Source organism: Chelonoidis abingdonii, chromosome 11 (genome assembly GCF_003597395.2).
Source record: "Chelonoidis abingdonii isolate Lonesome George chromosome 11, CheloAbing_2.0, whole genome shotgun sequence".
Lineage (NCBI taxonomy): Eukaryota > Metazoa > Chordata > Testudines > Testudinidae > Chelonoidis > Chelonoidis abingdonii.
The window spans coordinates 40,279,332-40,297,199 of NC_133779.1; the positions used below are offsets into that span (position 1 = coordinate 40,279,332).

At 57.7% G+C, this 17,868-nt stretch overlaps 1 protein-coding gene across 2 annotated transcripts in view; it reads left to right on the forward strand.

Moving 5' to 3' along the window:
• Nucleotides 1-7,024, forward strand: part of KCNN1 (potassium calcium-activated channel subfamily N member 1) — a 28,797-nt gene extending 21,773 nt beyond the window's left edge. Inside the window, exons 7-8 of one of the 2 annotated variants that reach the window (XM_032795598.2) lie at nucleotides 4,953-5,022; nucleotides 6,265-7,024. In XM_032795598.2, the coding sequence (XP_032651489.1) occupies nucleotides 4,953-5,022; nucleotides 6,265-6,552 (358 nt within the window). In that variant the 3' untranslated portion in view covers nucleotides 6,553-7,024. Of the gene's footprint in view, nucleotides 1-4,952; nucleotides 5,023-6,264 lie in introns of those variants that run through there. The other variant, XM_075070928.1, reaches the window with a different exon arrangement.
• The last annotated feature ends 10,844 nt before the right edge of the window (nucleotides 7,025-17,868 follow it).

Genomic DNA, 17,868 nt, shown 5'->3' on the forward strand with positions numbered 1-17,868 from the left:
TTTCAAATTTTGAGATTTTTGACCAAAAAAAAGGGAGAAAAAAATTTCTAAACATTGTCCACCAATTTTTTTTCTTGGTTTTCCATCAGCTCCATTTAAAACGACTCCAGTCGCCAAACTTAAGATCTCAGTTTTTCAGTATAAACATCTCTTGCTTCCTCCTGATTCAGGGGGAATTCAGCTTAGAATATTTCCCCAAGGACTCATTTGCAAGCCTTTGGGTCCTCTAGAAACCTCATGGATGAGTCCAGATTGCCCCTTCATGCTACTGAGCACTAAAGCACTTCAAAGCCCAATTACAACCAAGATGATGCTCTGCAAACTACCCCACAGGGTACCAGATTTATCCTCTCTGGGCCTGTGGACTCCCGACCAGTGCATTGAATCAAGCTTTCAGCATTGCCTGTATCCAGACCCCTATTCATCAACTCACTGTAGCATGTGCTTATACGCTTTGTTGTCTCGGGGCCCCGAAACACTCCGGTTCTTGCACTGTAAGAGGAGCCATCTGTGCTCTCCCTGCCCCGGCACCATCATGACGCGCCGCCGTCAGATCTCCTTCAGCGACGCAGAGAGCAGAACAGGCGCCGATTAGCTTTCCCGTGGCTGGGGGGGCTCCGCGGACTGACAGCAGCAAGGATACCGGCGTGGTGCTGGGCAAAAGGGTCCCTCTTTGCCTTGTCCTGCTATTGCAGACCCAAACTGCCAGCAGCCTCTCAGCGCCCACCGGCTTCCATCCTCCTGGGCAGGGCTATACCTTGGTGTTGCCAGGGGCTCTGTTATCGTTGGCTAGTGCTGCTTGTTCCTCTGCGGTTGGGTGCAAAGTTCCCCTTACAAAAGGGCATAGAAGTGCAGGGCCAGGGCCAGTGTGGTGCAGCCAGTGAGTGGCGAGGTGTCACTCGGGGCTGGGAGAACCGAGCAGCGCAAGACAGATGTGGCATGCCCGTGGCTGCCCGTGGCGTCCCTGCTGTGTGGATAGAGGGCTCCATCTCCCAGGGCACTGTGGGCCCACGCTCAATTCTCACCCACCTGAGCATGGGGAGCAAACAGGGCGTTCGAAGGGCACAGTAGGTGGAAATCCAGCCTGCGGGACCCCAGAGCAGGTCCCAGGTGCCCCATGTGAGAGGGGTCCCCGTGGGCCTGGGTGCCAATGGGCTGGGCACATGCTTGCACGGGATTTGCCCCCCCCGCCCCTGCCTGGGTGGCCGTTTTTGAAACTCCAGCTCTGAAAAACAAACCCCTTCAGCCCTCGCTCAGGGTCGGTCGGTTGGTCTGTCTGTTCTCTTTGGCAGGGGCGAGGGGGAATGAAACTCCAACATCGGGCACATCGCTGTGTCTGCAGACTGGCTTGGCTTTTTTTCATTGGTTCCCCATTGCGACGCCCCTCGCGTGTCCCCTTCCCCCACAACACACCCACAAAGGCCCCTGTGCTGCATAGAGATGAGTAGGGGAGAAGACACCACTTGCTGTGGGTGTACCTGGAACATGACACTGAATGAAAGGGAAACCACTGGGAATAGCTGGGTGAGTGTAGGGATGGGTACGTATAGGGATGGATGGGTGTATATGCAGAAGGAATGAGGGATGGAGGGATGTGTATGGGGATGCATGGATGGACCAAAGCCCAGGCACCTAGAGGGGGCTGTCTCGGGGAGGAGGGGCCTGGGGTTTTACCCACCCCACATGGACTTTGGGGGGAGGGAAGGGATCTTGGAGCAAAAATCTCTCTGGGGCTTGGTCCTGCTTTGAGCAGGGGGTTGGACTAGATCACCTCCCGAAGGCTAGAGGCTCGGCTGGTATAAATCGATTGCAGCCAGCAGCCCCAGTAGCTGTGGATCTGGCCCGCAGTCTTTGCTCCAGGAAGTTTTCCCCTCCCCACCCTTCACTGATGTCTGCACTGCCAGCCCAGCTGCACTCACGATGTCTCTGGCCAAGCCAAGCGTTTAGGCTGCCAGGCCCGGTGTGTTCCCTTGATGGGGAGGAGCAGCGACACTGACGGCCATGCTGCCCACTTAGGCTGGGCCCCGCCAGCCCTCTGGCGTGGGGCAGTGGGGCCAAACCTGAGTGCACCAGGGCTCCCCACTGGGGGCCTGCCCGGGCCACCCTGCTACCAGCAGCCTGTCCCCCTTCTCAGGGATTGGGAGTGACGCTGCCCGCCGGCAGGTGGGGGCTGAGCCTGGCGCAGGTGAGGCATGGCGGCCTGCCCCGGGGAGGGAGCCACAGGGACTGATGATGTGTACCACTTCCAATCTTGCTGGGGGCACCCGCCCACGCGGCAGGACTCCGGGGTTCTAGTCCCAGCTCTGCCAAAGATTCTCTGGGTGGCCTTGGGCATGTCCCTTCCCCCTCTGTGCATGAGGGGTGAGCCTCATGTTTAAAAATCACTGTGGATAAAGCACCTAGAGAGCCCCTTAGAGACAGCAATGGTGGGTGCCCGGTCTCCACCTTATAAAGCTGGCTACTAGCACCAGATGTCCTGGCACAAAGGCAGCTGGCAGATAGGCTTTCCCACAGGTAGCCATGGCAGGCGGGCAGGTTTGAGCTCCGAGCACTCCCCGTCCTGTGCCAGTGACTCGCCCTTTGGCATCAGAAATCCTGAGACCAATGGCCTGGCGACGTGTTCCCACAAGGTCCCAGAGCCCTAGAAAGTGGCGGTGACCCAACTGCCTTTCCAGAGGGTCACCCCAAAGCAGCCATGTGGCTGGATGAACCCCAGGAGGCCTGGAGTCGCCTGGCCCCTGCTAAGCCTCTTCGGCTTGGAAATAGCGAAGCTGGAGATTTGCTGAGGGTTGCAGCATTTCCACTCCCGGTGCCTGGGTCCTTCCTTGCCAGTCCCCCGGGCTGATCAGCGTCCGTTCTTCTCCTGAGTTCCCTGCTCTGCCCCCAGGTTCATTTCGCCAACATGTTCTGGTTTTCACTCTCCACCTGCCCCCCAGAAGTACAGCTCTGTCCTCTCGAAATCTCTATCACTGTGACCTCAGCGGTGGAGCCCTGACCTCAGCCCACAAAACAGGAGGGATTTTAGGGTCCGTCCCCACAGTCCGGGATTGAAGCCCTGGGGAAACGGGCAGAGGAACCTGGGGAGACTTTTCCCCCCAGCGGGACAAGATGCTAAATGCAATCGGCTGTCAGTTTCCAGATCTGTGCAAGCGGGTTGGGCCTTTGTGTGTGAAGGGGTGCGGGGCTCTTGGGGGGGAGCAGGGCGGGGCAGGGGAGGGCACCGGCTGGCGTGACAGTGCGTGTTGTCTGTCGGGTTATTAAAATGTGCTGTTTTGTCTTTGTTTTGCCCGATCCCTCCAGAGCTCAGAAGTAAGTCGCCTCCGTGGAGCTGCCAGTCTCTCGAATGTGGCCTTGTGTTGTGCATGGTTTTGTTGAAATGGAACATTTTGGCCATTCAGACCCCCAAAATCTACCCTGTGAATCCATGTTCTGTCCATTGCCCGGGGGTGGGGGGCATCTGCCGAACTGACTCCCCCCTCATTGATCCATTCAGCAGCCTGAACCCCATGGCTAGCAGCCATGTAGCAGCTTACCAGGGCTTCTCTCCCTGCCGGGGGCTTGAGTCACTTGCTGTGTCTCTGCTGCAACCAGAGGCTGACTGCCGCCCAGGTAGGGAATCCTGCACTAGCTTCAGTCTATGTATGGTGAAAAATAGCAGTGAAGCCACAGTAACGTGCTGGGCGGCCTGCCTGGGAGCCCAGGTCTGTCCTCACAGAGCTAGCCTGTGACAGCGTCTGCGTGGCCTCATTAGCCACTTTGAAACTAGCGCAGGGCTGCTCAGCCGAGTTGCAATCACCACTCTGATCGCAGCAGAGACATCCCCAGGGCAAGCACAGGCCAGATCCTGCTCCCGGGCAAACTGGCATGTTAGCCTCAGCATGCCAGCAAGGCACTAGTTGTGAACAGAGCTCCTTGTGTCCCCACCGCTCCTTGCCACCCTGACGCTAGAAAAGGCAGGGCTGGATCCTGTAGCCCAGGGCAGCTGGATCTAGGGGGCAGTCCTGGAACACGTGCTCTAGAACCTCTTAGAACTCCCGAATTCCCCCCTCGGAGCCTTGGGTGGAGTTTCAGGGCACAGCAGAGGAAGGTTTGAGGCAGTGAGATGGGAACTGCCCAGTGAGGCTGAGCAGAGGCCAATTTAGGGCACAGGGAGGGAGCTGCTGATGGGGATAGCAGAGCGAGGAGGACAGCGATGCCTCCATCCCTTTGCTTCTGTGCCTTCCCAAGGGGTTGAATGCCAGGCAGCCCAGCCTGGAGCAGGGGAGGGAGGGCTGCCGGGGGAGTTAATTGCAGAACGGGTGTGGGGTGGGGGGGTCTGGGCAGCAGTCAGGCCAGGGTTGACTGCAGCGGGGGGGTGGGGGCAGTACCTGTGGAGAAAGCCCTTCTAAGCTGTGACATCTCCAGTGGCTCTCACTCATACGAAGGCTTCCCCACTCCGCATCAGCCCAGCGCCGCCCCGAAGGGACATTTGTTGCATCCCCCAGTTGGCCCCATCTGCTCCGCATCCAAATTCACCACAGGGCATCTCAGTCCCATTTCCAGGCCTAGCTGCATGGTAGTGGTTCTCTGTAGCTCCACCGTCTGGTTGTTGGGTGGGTGCTCTCCAGTGAGGCCGGAGCCCTGTTTACTCATCCGAGCCCCACGGGGCCTCGGACACCAAGGTTCCTCCTTGCTCCCAAGTGCCCCCGAAGGCTGATTGCCGACCTGGCACCGGCTCCTGGAGGGAGAAATTTGTTCTCCGGCAGGGCATGGCGGCTTTGGAGCAAGAGGATCGGCCCTCTGCCCTGAGATTCCACAGGGGCCGCCTCATTCGATAGCTGCATGTCTGTGCATTGGAGCCAGCCAGCCGGGCTCTGGAACGCTGTGCATGTCCTCGGGAAGGGCCGCCCCAGGCTCCGTTCTCCAGCTGCTGGACAGGGGCCACTGACCCACTGTCGCTTCTTTTGCTCTAGATTGAGGAGTGTGAAAATGGAGCAACGGAAACTGAATGACCAGGCAAACACCCTGGTGGATTTGGCAAAGGTGAGTTACCGGGAGACAGCTGGCCTCAGCACACTGTGCTGCACCTGGCCTGGGCCCTAGTGCAGGGCTGGGCAAACGTTTTGGCCTGAGGGCCATATCTGGGTGTGGAAATTGGCGGGCCATGAATGCTCATGAAATTGGGAGTTAGGGTGCAGGGGGGGGAGGGCTCTGAGGTGGGGCTGGGGATGAGGGGTTGGAGGTGCAGGAGGGTGTTCCAGGCTGGGACGGAGGGGTTTGGAGGGCAGAAGGGGAATCAGGGCTGGAGCAGGGGGATGGGCTGCAGGCGGCGCTTACCTCAAGCATCTCCTGGAAGCAGCGGCATGTCGCCTCCCCCCCCCACACACACACCCCGGCTCCTACACAGAGGCGCTGCCAGGCAGCTCTGCACACTGCCGTGTCTGTAGGCGCTGCCCCTGCAGTTCCTGTTGGCCGTGGTTCCTGGCCGATAGGAGTTGTGGGGGTGGCGGTTGGGGAGGGGCAGCGTGCAGAGCCCCTTGGCTGCCCCTGCGCGTAGGAGCCAGAGGGGGGACATGCTGCTGTTTCCGGGAGCTATGTAGGGCCATGGGACGCATGGAGCGGGACAAGCCCCCAACCCCACTCCCCAGCTGGAGCGCCAGAGCAGCGCAAGCCCCCAACCTCACTCCCCAGCAGGAGCTCAAGGGCTGGATTAAAACGTATGACGAGCCGGATGTGGCCCCTGGGCCATAGTTTGCCAGGACTCTTGGGTTCTGTTCCTGGCTCTGGGAGGGGAGCAGGAGCTAGTGGTTCAAGCCGGGGGCTGGTAGGCAGGAATCCTGGGTTCTATTCCCAGCTCCGGGAGGGGTGTGAGGTCTGGGTTATGGGAGGGGGAAGGGGTCTAGTGGTTAGGGTTCTATCCCGGCTATGGGAGGGAAGGGGACTCTGGTGTATTAGAGCGGATGGGGGTGGGCTGGGAGTCAGGGCTCCTGGGTTCTATCCCTGGCTATGGGAGGGAAGTGGAGTCTAGTGGTTAGAGCAAGGAACTGGGCGTCAGAACTCCTGAGTTCTATTCCCAGTTCTCTACTGGCTCTCACCGTGTAGCCTTGGTGAAATAATCACTTTGGTATGTCACTGTCCCCTGGGTCTGAGCCCTAACCCTTGGGTATGGGTATCAGGAGCCCTTGAATGGCTAGTGCCTTGGGAGCTGCGAGGCCAGGAGCCCTGCAGCTGCCTGCTGAGATGTGTCGCGTCTGAGCACCTGGCCTCGCCCCTTCTCTCTGGCAGACCCAGAACGTCATGTACGACATGATCTCCGAGCTCCAAGAGCGCAATGAGGACCTGGAGAAACGCATCAGCACCCTGGAGAGCAAGATCGACTCGCTGGGCCTCAGCCTGCATGCCCTGCCGGGACTCATCAGCCAAGCCATAAGCCAGCAGCAGCGAGAGCTGGCCAAGCGCTGCGCCCCCAGGTTCTGCCCCATCTCCAACAGCTCAGAGAGGTCCTCGTGGACGCCCACGCGCCGGCAGAAGTCTCCTTCCACCACTCCCCACACCTCGTCGGACAGCGGGTGACACCAGGGGGCGGGCCTGGCGCTCAGGCCCGTTTATGTCTGGCCATTGTGTGGCTGATCCTGTTTGCTTTGTTCTGTAAAGCCCTGTACAGTTAAACTCCTGGAGTTCATCGTGCTGGAGTGAAGTTAGAGCTGCCATATGGGCCTGGGGTGGGTCAGGGCTGCCTTTAGCGTGAGGAGGAGGGGCAGGGTGGAGAGAGGCGGGCGGCAGGGAATCCGAAGTAGCGCCCGGTGCCCCAATGCTCATGAGTGGAGGCAAGGCACCGCTCTAGGTCATCATGACAATGGGCTGTACAGAAGCAGCATGGTTTAGTGGTTAGGGCAAAGGGCTGGGAGGCAGGACTCCTGGGTTCTTTAGGAAGCTTTGGGAAGTAGAGGAGGGGTTGAGTGGTGGCAGAAAGGGGATCTGGGAACCAGAACACCTGGGTTCTGTTGGGAGCCAGGAATCCTAGGGTCTAGTTCTGGCTCTGGGAAAGCAGTGGAGGGGCAGGGAGCCAGGACTCCCAGCTTCTCTCCCTGGGTCTAGGAAGGTGGTGTTGTGTCATGGTTAGGGCAGGGCAGGGACTAGGGATCAGGACTTCAGGGTTCTATGCCTGGCAGTTCCACTAGGTAACCTCAGCTTAGTCACGTCACCATTCTGTGCCTCAGTTTCCCCATCTGTAAAATGGGGGATAACGATACTGACCGTTGTAAAGTGCTGTGAGATTCCTGGCTGCAATATTAAGCCAATACAGACTGTGAACAGGGCAGGTGCAGCCAATCCGGCCCGGCCCGAAGAGCTTGGCTCACGATGGCTCCTGACCACAGCGCCACACGGCAGCCAGGACCCAGGATGGGTCTGAATCCAGCTGCGGATTGTGGAAGGAACTCGGTGTAGCAAACGCTGGGTGGCGGGGAGTGCGGGGGGCAGAGCAATGCCCTGGCATTGCAGGGAGGTGGGAAGTGAGCAGAGTGGGGATTTCACTCGGAGCTGCCTGCCCCATGAGCCCTTGGAGCTCTGCCCTGGGGAGGGAGGGATGGGCATAGGGGGCTGCTCCCCCCCTTGAATGATGTTAAAAGCTAAACGTTGTATGAACTGCATCCCTGGCATCAATCTTCTGGGTGAGCCACTGAGGCTTTCGATCATCACAAATGGCAAGGGAGTGGTGGCCAGGCGACAGGGAAGGGGAGGTGGGTGCTGGGTGACGGGGAGGGGAGGAGAGGTGGGTGCTGGAAGGGGAGTTGTCCGTGAAACATCCCAAGGCTTGACAAAGCCCTGGCTGGGATGATTTAGTTGGGGTTGGTCCTGCTTTGAGTAGGGGGTCAGACTAGGTGACTGCCTGAGGTCCCTTCCAACCCTGTGATTCTGTGATCCCCGGGCTGAGCTGTGGCCCCACCACGAATGGCCGAGGTCCTTGCCCTCGGAGGACAGGCTGCAGGTTGCTGGTTAACGGCTGCGTCTCAAGCATACTCAGCGCGATCCACAAAGCACAGGGAGGCAGGGGCCCAGGAGGGACTGGACCAGGGGCATTCTCAGTGCTGAGCATGAGGGTCCCAGCTGGGCCTGTCCTGGCCCCCTAGGGGAGACATGGTCTGGGGATTCGTCCCAGGGATCAAAACCCAGGTGGAGGAACCCGCCTGGGAGCAGGGACCAGGCCCAAGCCAGGGTTCTGGTTCAGTCCCAGTGGACAAGTTCACCCTCTAGGCCAAACTTCCCAGAGACCAGGCACACTGTGGGGGGTTTTTAATCCGAATCCTAGTGTAGGATGGGTCATTGACACAAGGTAATATCATGGGGTGGACACCGACCGCCCCGTTCTCCCCATCCTGCTGCTCACCCCCCTCCCTGGGTTTTGTGAATGGGCTCAACCCAGCGCTGACTGAATACCCTAAGACACACATGGGATGCTCAGCCAACCACAGGCCTCCTGTGACTGAAAGTTCTTTGAGGCGGGTACCTGGCGCACCAGACCGTTCCATTGTGATTTACCAAGGGAGGGGCAGCGCGGGGCAGGGCTGCTCCCCATTGTAAATGGAATTTTAAATGTTTTGCAAGGAGAGATTTCCTCACCTTGCACCATCATTTACACTGGTGCAAAGTCAAATGCTGTTGAGTCAGAGTAGCAGCGTTTCACGCCCACTTTGCACTGGTGCAAATGGCTGCACAGCAGCACAGGATCTCAGTCCCCTGGCCTCCAGCTTCACTCGAGTATGTGGGTTCTGATGGCAGAATCCAGGGAACTTTCAAATAAACCCTTTTCCTTTGGAGCCAAACTTCAGATCCTGGCCAGAGCTGTGGGAGGACGGGGGGCAAGGGGTCTGGTCCTTTGTGACTTTTCCTTAGGAATATCGAAATTTTTTTTTAAAGGGAAAAATAAATAAAGAGTCCAGCATATGGCCAGTGTTTTATATGCAGGTTGCGGCGTGGCGAGGTCTGTAATATTTAGAATATTAGAATATTAGGGTTGGAAGGGACCTCAGGAAGTCATCTAGTCCAACCCCCTGCTCAAAGCAGGACCAATCCCCAGATGAACAGTTTACTACTTTCTCTTCCTGCTATGTCAGCTTGTCGAGAGATGCTCATGTTATCTCGGGGGCTCTTGGGGAAGCCTTGGTTCAGGGGTTCCTGGATTAGAAGATGACCTGCGAAGGGAGCCAGCTACAGAGCTGAAGGAAAGCCAGAAAGTTGGCTAGTGTGTAACTCACCGGTGAGTGTGTGAGTCTAGCAGGGAGAGCTGGGGCAATAATGGATTTTTCGGTTCACTGTCAATTCCGGAGGGATAAAATTGTTCTGGGTCAAACCACAAACAAACATGCTTGAAATGTGGGGCAACTCCAAGTTGGAAAATAAATGTATGTGAGGTCAAAGGAAACACTTTGTTCAGCCCAAAATGGGAAACAGTTCATTTCTGCCTTGAGGGCTTCTGAAGTTTGTCGTTTTTTTGAAAACACCGTGAGCTAAAAAATGGAAACTGTCCAACAAAATGTTTTGATTTGATTTTTGTCACAGGATTTTTCCGACTGATCCAGTTCGGCGAAAGCGGCACAAATTCACGGGAGGTTTCGTGTTGCCGAACCTGCGTTTTTGGCTACAAGAAGTTTCGGTGGAACAGTGTCACCCAGCTGTAGTTCTGGGCACCCCTCTGGGCCCAAGCCACAGCGCTGAGTCTGGGCAGCCCCAGCTGGGGCACCTTGGTGAACTGGTGAACTGCCAGGTGTTTGAGCTCTGGAGCTGCCCAGTTCTATCCCCTGGGGTGGCAGCTGTCAGGGTCCTGCAGCTCATTCCACAGGCTTGATAGCAGCAGCTGGGCCAGATCATGCATCCTGTGGAAGCCAGTAGGAGCTTTACTGTTGATTTGAAGAGGAGCGGGATTTAGTCCTGTGGGCCCAACGGGCTGCAGGTGAGGTTCTGTCCCAGCACAGGACACCTGCCCACATGGGTCCTGGCCTTGGTTTGGAAACTAATCGTCCCGTGACCTGCAGGGACAGGGCACATGAAGACCTCAGGGCTGGATCGTAGCCTGGTTCAAATCGCTTTAGCTGCAGACGTCTCTGGGGACTGACTGCAGCAGGGGTGGAGTTGATCCAAGAGTCCAGCGTCAGACCTGGGTCATGGGGGAGTCAAGCAGCCTTGAGTGCATTCGCATTGTCCCTGGGCTGGTTCCACGGCCGGGGCCTGCTGCGCTGCGGAGCACGGCAGCTGTTGAGGTCCCATGGGGGTGCCTGCCGCTCTCCTTTAGCGTGCTAAGTGGCCAGCTGGAGCCGGCGCTGAGGGGATGCTCAACCTTGAGCTGAGCAGGGTCAAAGGAAATATCTGTCTGGGACTGGTGGTGGTGGATCAGTAAGGGGCGCTCTTCCCTTGTGTCAGCTCCGACCAGCACAGGCCCCAGCACTGCTGGTTCCTGAGCTCTTGCAGTCACCAGAGACCACCTGGCACTTTAACGAGAGGTGAGGCATGACCTCTGGCCTCCCAGCCAAATTCCAACTGGTCCAATTGTGTTCTGCAGCAGCCAGGCTTGGTCCTCACTCTGAGATGAAGGATTGGTTCATAACTCCCTGGCGAACCGGGAGCCAGGACTCCTGAGTTCTATTTCTGGCTCTGGGAGAGGAGTGGGGTCTAGTGGTTAGAGCAGGGGGGGGGGGACTGGGAAGCCATACTCCTGGTCCCAGCTCTAGAAGGGAGTATTCTCTAGTAGATAGAGCAGGACTCCTGGGTTCCATTCTCCTTGTTGTAATCTGGGCAAGTCACTTCACCTGTCTCTGCCAGCTTCCCCCTCCCTAACATGGGGATAAGCCTCACCTGCCTACCTGAGGGGGCTTTATGGATTAATTAACTAATTTACTTTGCAGCTGGGCAGAGAATGGGGCTGCAGATTGTGCCCTCGGCTCCAGCTGGCAAAGGCAGGAGCTCGTCCCCGCTAGCTGGCATTCCTTAGGGCTGTGGGACCACAACCGGCGAAGGGCTTTGATGTAGAGTGTGTGACCGTAACGGAGCTGGGAGGGGAGGATGTGTCAGCCTAACTCTCCCCGCAATCCGAGCCCCATCGTGCAGTGCAGGAAAGGAGCCCAGAAATCCAAGCTGGAGTACACAGCAAGTAGCCGTGCCCTCCGCAGAACCCGGCAACCAACGAGGATGGAGGGGACGTGGCACCACTGCAGGGTGAGCTGTGACCCAGGCCAGTGCATCTGGGCTATTAGCATCAGGCATAGAGTCCTGGGGGGGCCGGAACGAGCCTGAGCCTTGCCCCAAATATCTGCCCTTGGCCGTGTCTGGTTCGAAGGGAATTAATGTGGACTCTTTAGAGGGTACTAGATTCACACCCAGCAAGCCAGTGCTGTGGGTGGCTGAAAGCCAGGACTCCTGGGTTCTGTCCTCAGCTCTGTGAGCCTGGGGAGGGGCGGGGGGGCATGCATTGTGGCTGGTTTGGTTTGGTTTGATTTTTGAAAAATCCTCCTGCCAAGCGCCTTGTGAGGCATGAAATGAACCTCAGCTGCTAATTGAGGGCTGGAATGGCAGCTGTTCGGGAACTATCCCCCTCGCCCACGTACGCCCAGCCTGGCCCGTCGATCACTCTCGGCTGCTTGGCCGGGAACGCATCAATAAGCCGCGGCGCTGCCTCTTCCCATTATGGATCCAGCCTGCAAGCTGCCCTGGCCTCATCCATCAACCTGCCACCTTGGCTTTGCTGAGAGCCGGAGCTGGGGAACAAATCATCTCCACTGCGCTGCGCAGGCCCCATCTGTACATGCCAAGCTGGTTCCCTGCCTCCCCCTGACTATATACAGTCCAGTGGGAACTGACTACAGAGACGGGGGGCGAGGGGGAGTCGGGATTGAGGGGCACCAGCGAAGCTGTGTGTATGGGAGAGTCCAAGGCTGGAATAGTGACAGGCTGTGGATCAGGATTGGGGGGCACCAGTGGAGGGGCCTGGGGAAGAGTCCAAGGCTGTGGCTGTGTTTATGATCTGAGTGAGCCAAGCCCGGAACAGGGCTCCCCCCTCCAGCTGAGTTTGGGTCAGTGTCAGCTACTGGCACCTCGTGTGTTCCCTGGTGGGCCCAGCGTTTAACACTGGCATCAGCAGGCCAGCTCCCCAGCTGTCTGAGGCAGGGCACAGCTGGTTTCGCTGGAGAGGCTATGAACTGACCCCTCTGGCTCAGCTGGGCAGGTGAAGTGATGGTAAAGGGGGATTCTCTGGGGAGGCTGCTGGACACAGACAGACTCTGTGGTTCTTTGGGGCTCCCAGTGTCCTCCTAAGCCAGAGCCAGGGCAGCTTTGGAGCAGATCAAGGACTTAGTGCTTCCACCAGCGTGACTCTTCCCCAGCCGGAGAGGAGAAGCCTCTGCATGAGAAGCGAGCTGGGGAGGTCATTGTCTGCCAACCAGAGATACCGAGGGCCCTGCTGGGAGCAGGCCAGTGAGAGCCCAGAGCCACCTGCTGCCCGGCCCTCCTGCCCCGGGAGTGTAGTGAAACATGCCAGGCAGGCTGGACACAAGCAGCTGGATTTGGGCGGGGGTTTGGGGGGGAGGGTATTTTCTTTAGCAGAAATGCACAGCAGGGCTCCAGGGTGTCTGTGCTGGAGGGACTGGAGGAGAGGGTGACCCAGGAATGCTGGGCACCACTAATGGGGAACTGGAACCTTTGCAATGAAATAGGGAGGCTGTCTAGGCCAGTGGCTAGAGCAGGGACAGATGGGGATCAGGACCCCGGGGTCCTAGTCTGGGCTCGCAGAAGACAAAGGGGGAGCCTAGTGGTTAGAGCAGGGAAGCCAAGAGCAGGGATTGGGAGTCAAGATTCGCTTTGTGACCTTGAACAACTCCCTTCCCCCTCTCTGTGCCTCAGTTTCCCCACTGGTAAAGTAGGGAGAACATCTCCCTCCCTGGGGTCCAAATGTGCAAGGCAGTGTGGGGGCTGCGCTGTGATTCCTGGATGGAAATGGCGTGTGGCTCTCAGTTTTCTGTTGCCCAAGAGCAGGTGGCTCACAGCCACAATGATGGTTTCTACTTTGGGATTTGGGGGTTGTAGGAGCCAAGCCTACACTAATTTTGCACTAAATTTGCACTAATTTTGGGGGCTGTGAAATTAGTGCAAACCCAACTGGGGGACCTCACAAACGTCCCCCATCTGCCGTCCTGGCTAAGAGCAGCCCTACAAGAACGTGCATGATCCAGTCAGATTTTACCAACAGCCCAATGCAACAGACCCTGCTCTCCAGCCTCCCGTCCCCTGTCAGGGCCAGATTCTCCCAAACTGCTCGGCAGGGCGGGTCTGAGGGACCTGCCCCAGAATGGGAGCTCTGGGGGTGGAGCACTGTTGAGCTAAGCCGGTTTAGACTGGAAGCGCTTTGGGGCAGAGACTGTCTCCTCGCTGAGTGTCTATTCAGCCCCTAGGGTGGCGGGGGGCTGGCCCGTGACTGGGACACCCCGCTGTTCTTGCAATACAATGACTCAGTAATAATGATATGCCTGAAACCCGGCCCTACCCGGGAGCTGAGATCTCTGGACCATCCAGACCTGAAGCGCCAGGGCTAGGAAGAAAAGCCGATGGGCACTGGGTGGCTGCAGCATGCCCGGCCTTCTCGATTAGCTCCTGACCTTGAAATGCTCCAAGCACCAAACCCCCACTCGCCCGGCGCTCCCCTGGCCAGCGAGGCTGGGAGCACCATGGAGAGAGGGTGGACGGTGTCACGGCCCCATGAGGGGAAGACACACCCAGCCCTACCTGGGACTGACCTGCCCTCTGTGGGCACCGGCCGAGGCTGGCAGAGGCCAGGGTGCTGTAGCCTTCTGGGCAAAGACACTTTATTCTGCTTCGCAAATAACTTGGGACCAGTGTGAACTGCAGGGGCAGGGCACCCCCTGCTGGCTGCTGCTGCAAAGAGATGCGCTTTGGCCGGAGCAAGCAGCTGAGTCAGCTGAGTCAGAGACTCGGACTTCTTAAAATTCAGGTTCCCACCCTCCTCCCCAACCAGTCCTCTTCATTTGGGCTCTAGCCGCTTCGGGGTGCGGCAAGTTCTTTGTGGTGTCGTAGTGTGGGGGTGGGCGGGTCTAGTGGTTAGAACCCAGAGAACTGGGAGTCAGGACCCCTGCTTTCCAGGCCCAGCTCTGCCACTGCCTCCTGCTGTGACCTCAAGCAAGTCACGGCCCTGCTCTGTGCCTCAGTTTCCCTCTCTGGGGAATGAGGAACATTGACCTGACCTGAAAGAAGGGGCTGTGGGTGAATGGTTCATGCTGACACAGTGCCTGCAGTGTCTCCGATGAAAGCTGCTCTGTCTCTCTTGCTAATGCACCTGTCTCCCTGGCACGGAGTGGCTTTGCCGTGGCTTCTGGGCTTGGCACTAAGAATCCCATCGGCCCAGTTCAGCCAGAAGGGCTCATGAGTCTCCTCCCAGCCCCTGACTGTATGTGGAGCAGCCAACAGAGGGGGACAAAGACCCACATGGTGTTAGCCTAGGGTACACTAAGTGTCATAAGTTAAGTAGCTGTCAGCACAGCGCCTCCTGCTGGCTGTGGCGTCCTATTACAACAGAAAAAAGTGGGTCCTGCACCCATTCCTCTGCCTCATCTAAAGAAACGGGGAGTGGTTATGGCCTCCTGAAATCTGTCCGTGAGCCCCAGGCTAGGACCCCGGCCAGGCTAGAGAGAAGTTTATAGACTCAGTGATACTAAGTGTGACAAAGGGGCAGGCGGATAGAGCAGTGGCAAGGAAGGGGTTAAGTGTGCCTGATTAGTTTGGGCGGGGGGGGCGGGGAATTAAAGATCCAGAAAGGTGCCACGTGTAATGCTTAAAGCAACCCAGCAAATGGGAAATTTTTTCTATGTTGGCCCGGCCCAAATCTGATTAGCTGTGGGGCGGGCTGGTTGTGCCGCAGCCCCAGGAAGGTGAATGATCCTGCCCCTCCTGATTGATTGGAGAAACACTTTAGCCATAGTGCAGCAGGGTGTGCTGAGACGGCGCTGGGCCTGAGGCTGTGTGGACGCCAATCCTTCTGGCCCAGTGGCTCAGGTCTCAACCATTTGATTTAAAGGAAAGTCTTCATTAGCTGCTAGCAATATAGTGCCTATAGTACACAGCTGAGTCCAGCCTGTAGGGGGCAGTGATCAACCTCATGCTGTTCATAACCGTACTATTGGCCTTCCCAGTCCTAGCCTACTACTGCTGCCAGTTCGTGGAGTTACTCCTTTAGCTCCAGTGGGAGAGAGGTCTGCACTGGGTTGCTGAAGCTCGAAGGCTCGAATCCTGTTGGCAGCCCAACGGTCGGGTGGTCAATAGGAATCCCCGGTCTCTGCTGGCAGGCACAGAGCTCTCACAGGTTTTATTTTTGCTGGTAGTAGCCCTGTCACCGCTGCCAGGAAGGCTTGGCTGATGGGCAGGAAAGCCTGGGGCAGAGTGCCGCCCGCCTTCAGGGAAGTGGGGGGGGGCTCCATTGGAAATCTCCCCCCCCAGGGGTGGAGCTTATCATCTGGCCGTTCAGGGGCCCCCGGCTCTGCACACGGGGCTGCCTGGCGGCTGGGCACAGTTAATGTTTAACTTGCTGTATTACATTGGAGGCTAATAACGCACCCAGGGGAGCAGCTGGGCCGAACGCCTTCACAACACCCTGACTTTGCCGGGACGACAGGAGGGTGAGGCTCAGCCATGAACCCATGTACCCCGCAGCCCGTATCCCCACAAGCGAAGGGCAGGTAATGGCTCCCGCCGTTTTCTGTTGGCAATCCTGGGGGCCCTCCCCTCTCGAGCGTAGGCGCAGTTAGTGGCCACGCTGCGAAGGCTGGAGTGGCCTAAGATACCCTGCCGCTGGTGCAGATCCTACAAACCGGCCCTGCCCTGGCTTCCCACAATATCACCCCAGCCGACTCCGCTGACTGCAGCGCCACTGCTGGAAGCAGACGTGGGACCCGGGCGCAAATCCTGCTCTCCGCTGGGACAGCGCAGCCACATCAGTGCAAGAATCCCTGGGTCGGAGGGGGTGTGCGGCTCCCTGCTGGACTTCGTGTGCTCCAGGGTAAGGCAGGGCAGCGGCCCAGCTTGGCTGGCTTTGCCTAGAGAAACTGACGAGATCCCCACTAGTTAGGGCCGGGGGCGGATTTTTCAATGAAATGTTTTTTTTCCACTTGAAAATGCCAATTCATCAAAACAGAACCATCTGGTGGGAAGGCGTTGGCTCGGACGGCCCGTTCATCAGGAAAGTGTCTCAGGTCTGGGACAGCCAAGGGGCCGGGGCTCACCTGGGATGACGGAGGGGGACACTCAAGTCCTTGCTCCAAATCAGGCAGAGTGGGGACTTGAACCTGGCTCACCTATGTGAGTGCCTGGGCCACTGGGCTATTCCGGCAGTGGAGGGAGGGTGTCTCTCTCACTCTCGTATGTGGGGCTGGTTGCGGGGTGTGTGGATGAAAAATTACCAAAGCTCTTGCGGGGGTTTTTCCAGTCTGGAACAAATCCCAAGAATCCTTGTTTTCCAGCCAGCCCCAATGTGAATGCCCGCAGGCCCTCTGGAGATAGAAAACAGGAACGCCAAACTTCTGGGGTCCGTCTCACTGTACCCTCCAGACGAACAAAGTCTCCCTGGGCAGATGGACCCGTCCTTCAGCTCAACAAGCAGATACTCACACCCCCATGTCAATCCCCCAACCCAGCCAAAGGCGTTGCTCCCTCCCTATTTCACCTACACACACTAACTTCACTTGAACGTGACTTGTTAGTGTCTTTTTCCGTGGGGTGCTGATCGCCCCCCTCCCCCTGTGATGTTAGCCCTGCTCTGCAAGTGGATTAGTCAGGTGAGTGCAGAGGGTCGTATCCCTTTAACTTATTCGTGAGCCAGCTAGTGGTGCTCACCATGTTCTAGAAGGCAGCCGGCCCGGCAGTGGGATGTAATCAGTCCTTGCGTGTTGTGTGTTGTTAGTAAACATGGGTCTGTGGACCCCACCTTGCCTGGGTGGCTGTTCTGGTACAAAGGGAAAAGCCACATCCCCACCCCAGAACCAGCCGGGGACGTCCCTGAGTGGAACCCAGGTTTTATGGAGGGGCTACGGAGCCAGGTGCCCACAGTGGGTGAGAAATGAAAAAGCCGGAGCAGTCTGGAGAAGGGGAGAGGACTCTCCTTAGACGTGGCGGCCTTTTTTTTGTTAGCTGCTGCTGTTATTTCTGAACCGGATGCGCTCGGCGGTACTGGGTGAGCAGCGAAATGGCCAGTGAAAGCCACTGGTCGGCGTGGCTGTTTGCTGGGAAGAAGGACCAGGAGGGAGCTGGCTGTGCCAGCTCAGAACTGCTCTAATTGCTTTTCGCATTCAATAGAGACTGTGCGGCTCCTGAGCTTTCAGCGATGAGCTGAGAACAATCCCAAAGAGCCAAGAAATTCTCTCTATGTTCAACAATAAGGCCTGACAGGCTGCCCCATATAGCCCAGCCTCGAGTGGCATTAATGGGGGTGCCCGGGGCACCCGAGCCGAAGGGACTGGTTACCAGTGCTGATTCCTACGGATGGGGAAGAATTGGAGTGTCAGAGTGGTGGTGACGTCACCATAAGCCAATCAAAAAAGCACTAGCTAAGTTCACGGAGGACAGGTCCATCAGTGACTATTAGCCAGGCTGGGCAGGGACGGTGTCCCCAGTCTCTGTTTGCCAGCAGCTGGGAATGGGCGACAGGGGATGGATCACTTGAAGATTCCCTCTTCTGTTCATTCCCTCCGGGACACCTGGCATTGGCCGCTGTCAGCAGACAGGATACGGGGCTAGACCCAGCACCCTTTGGGCTGCCCCAGAGTGGCTGGTCTTACGTTCGTTATGTTCAGATTGTTCCCTTGGTGCTGAACACTTACCGATGAGCAGTGACTGATG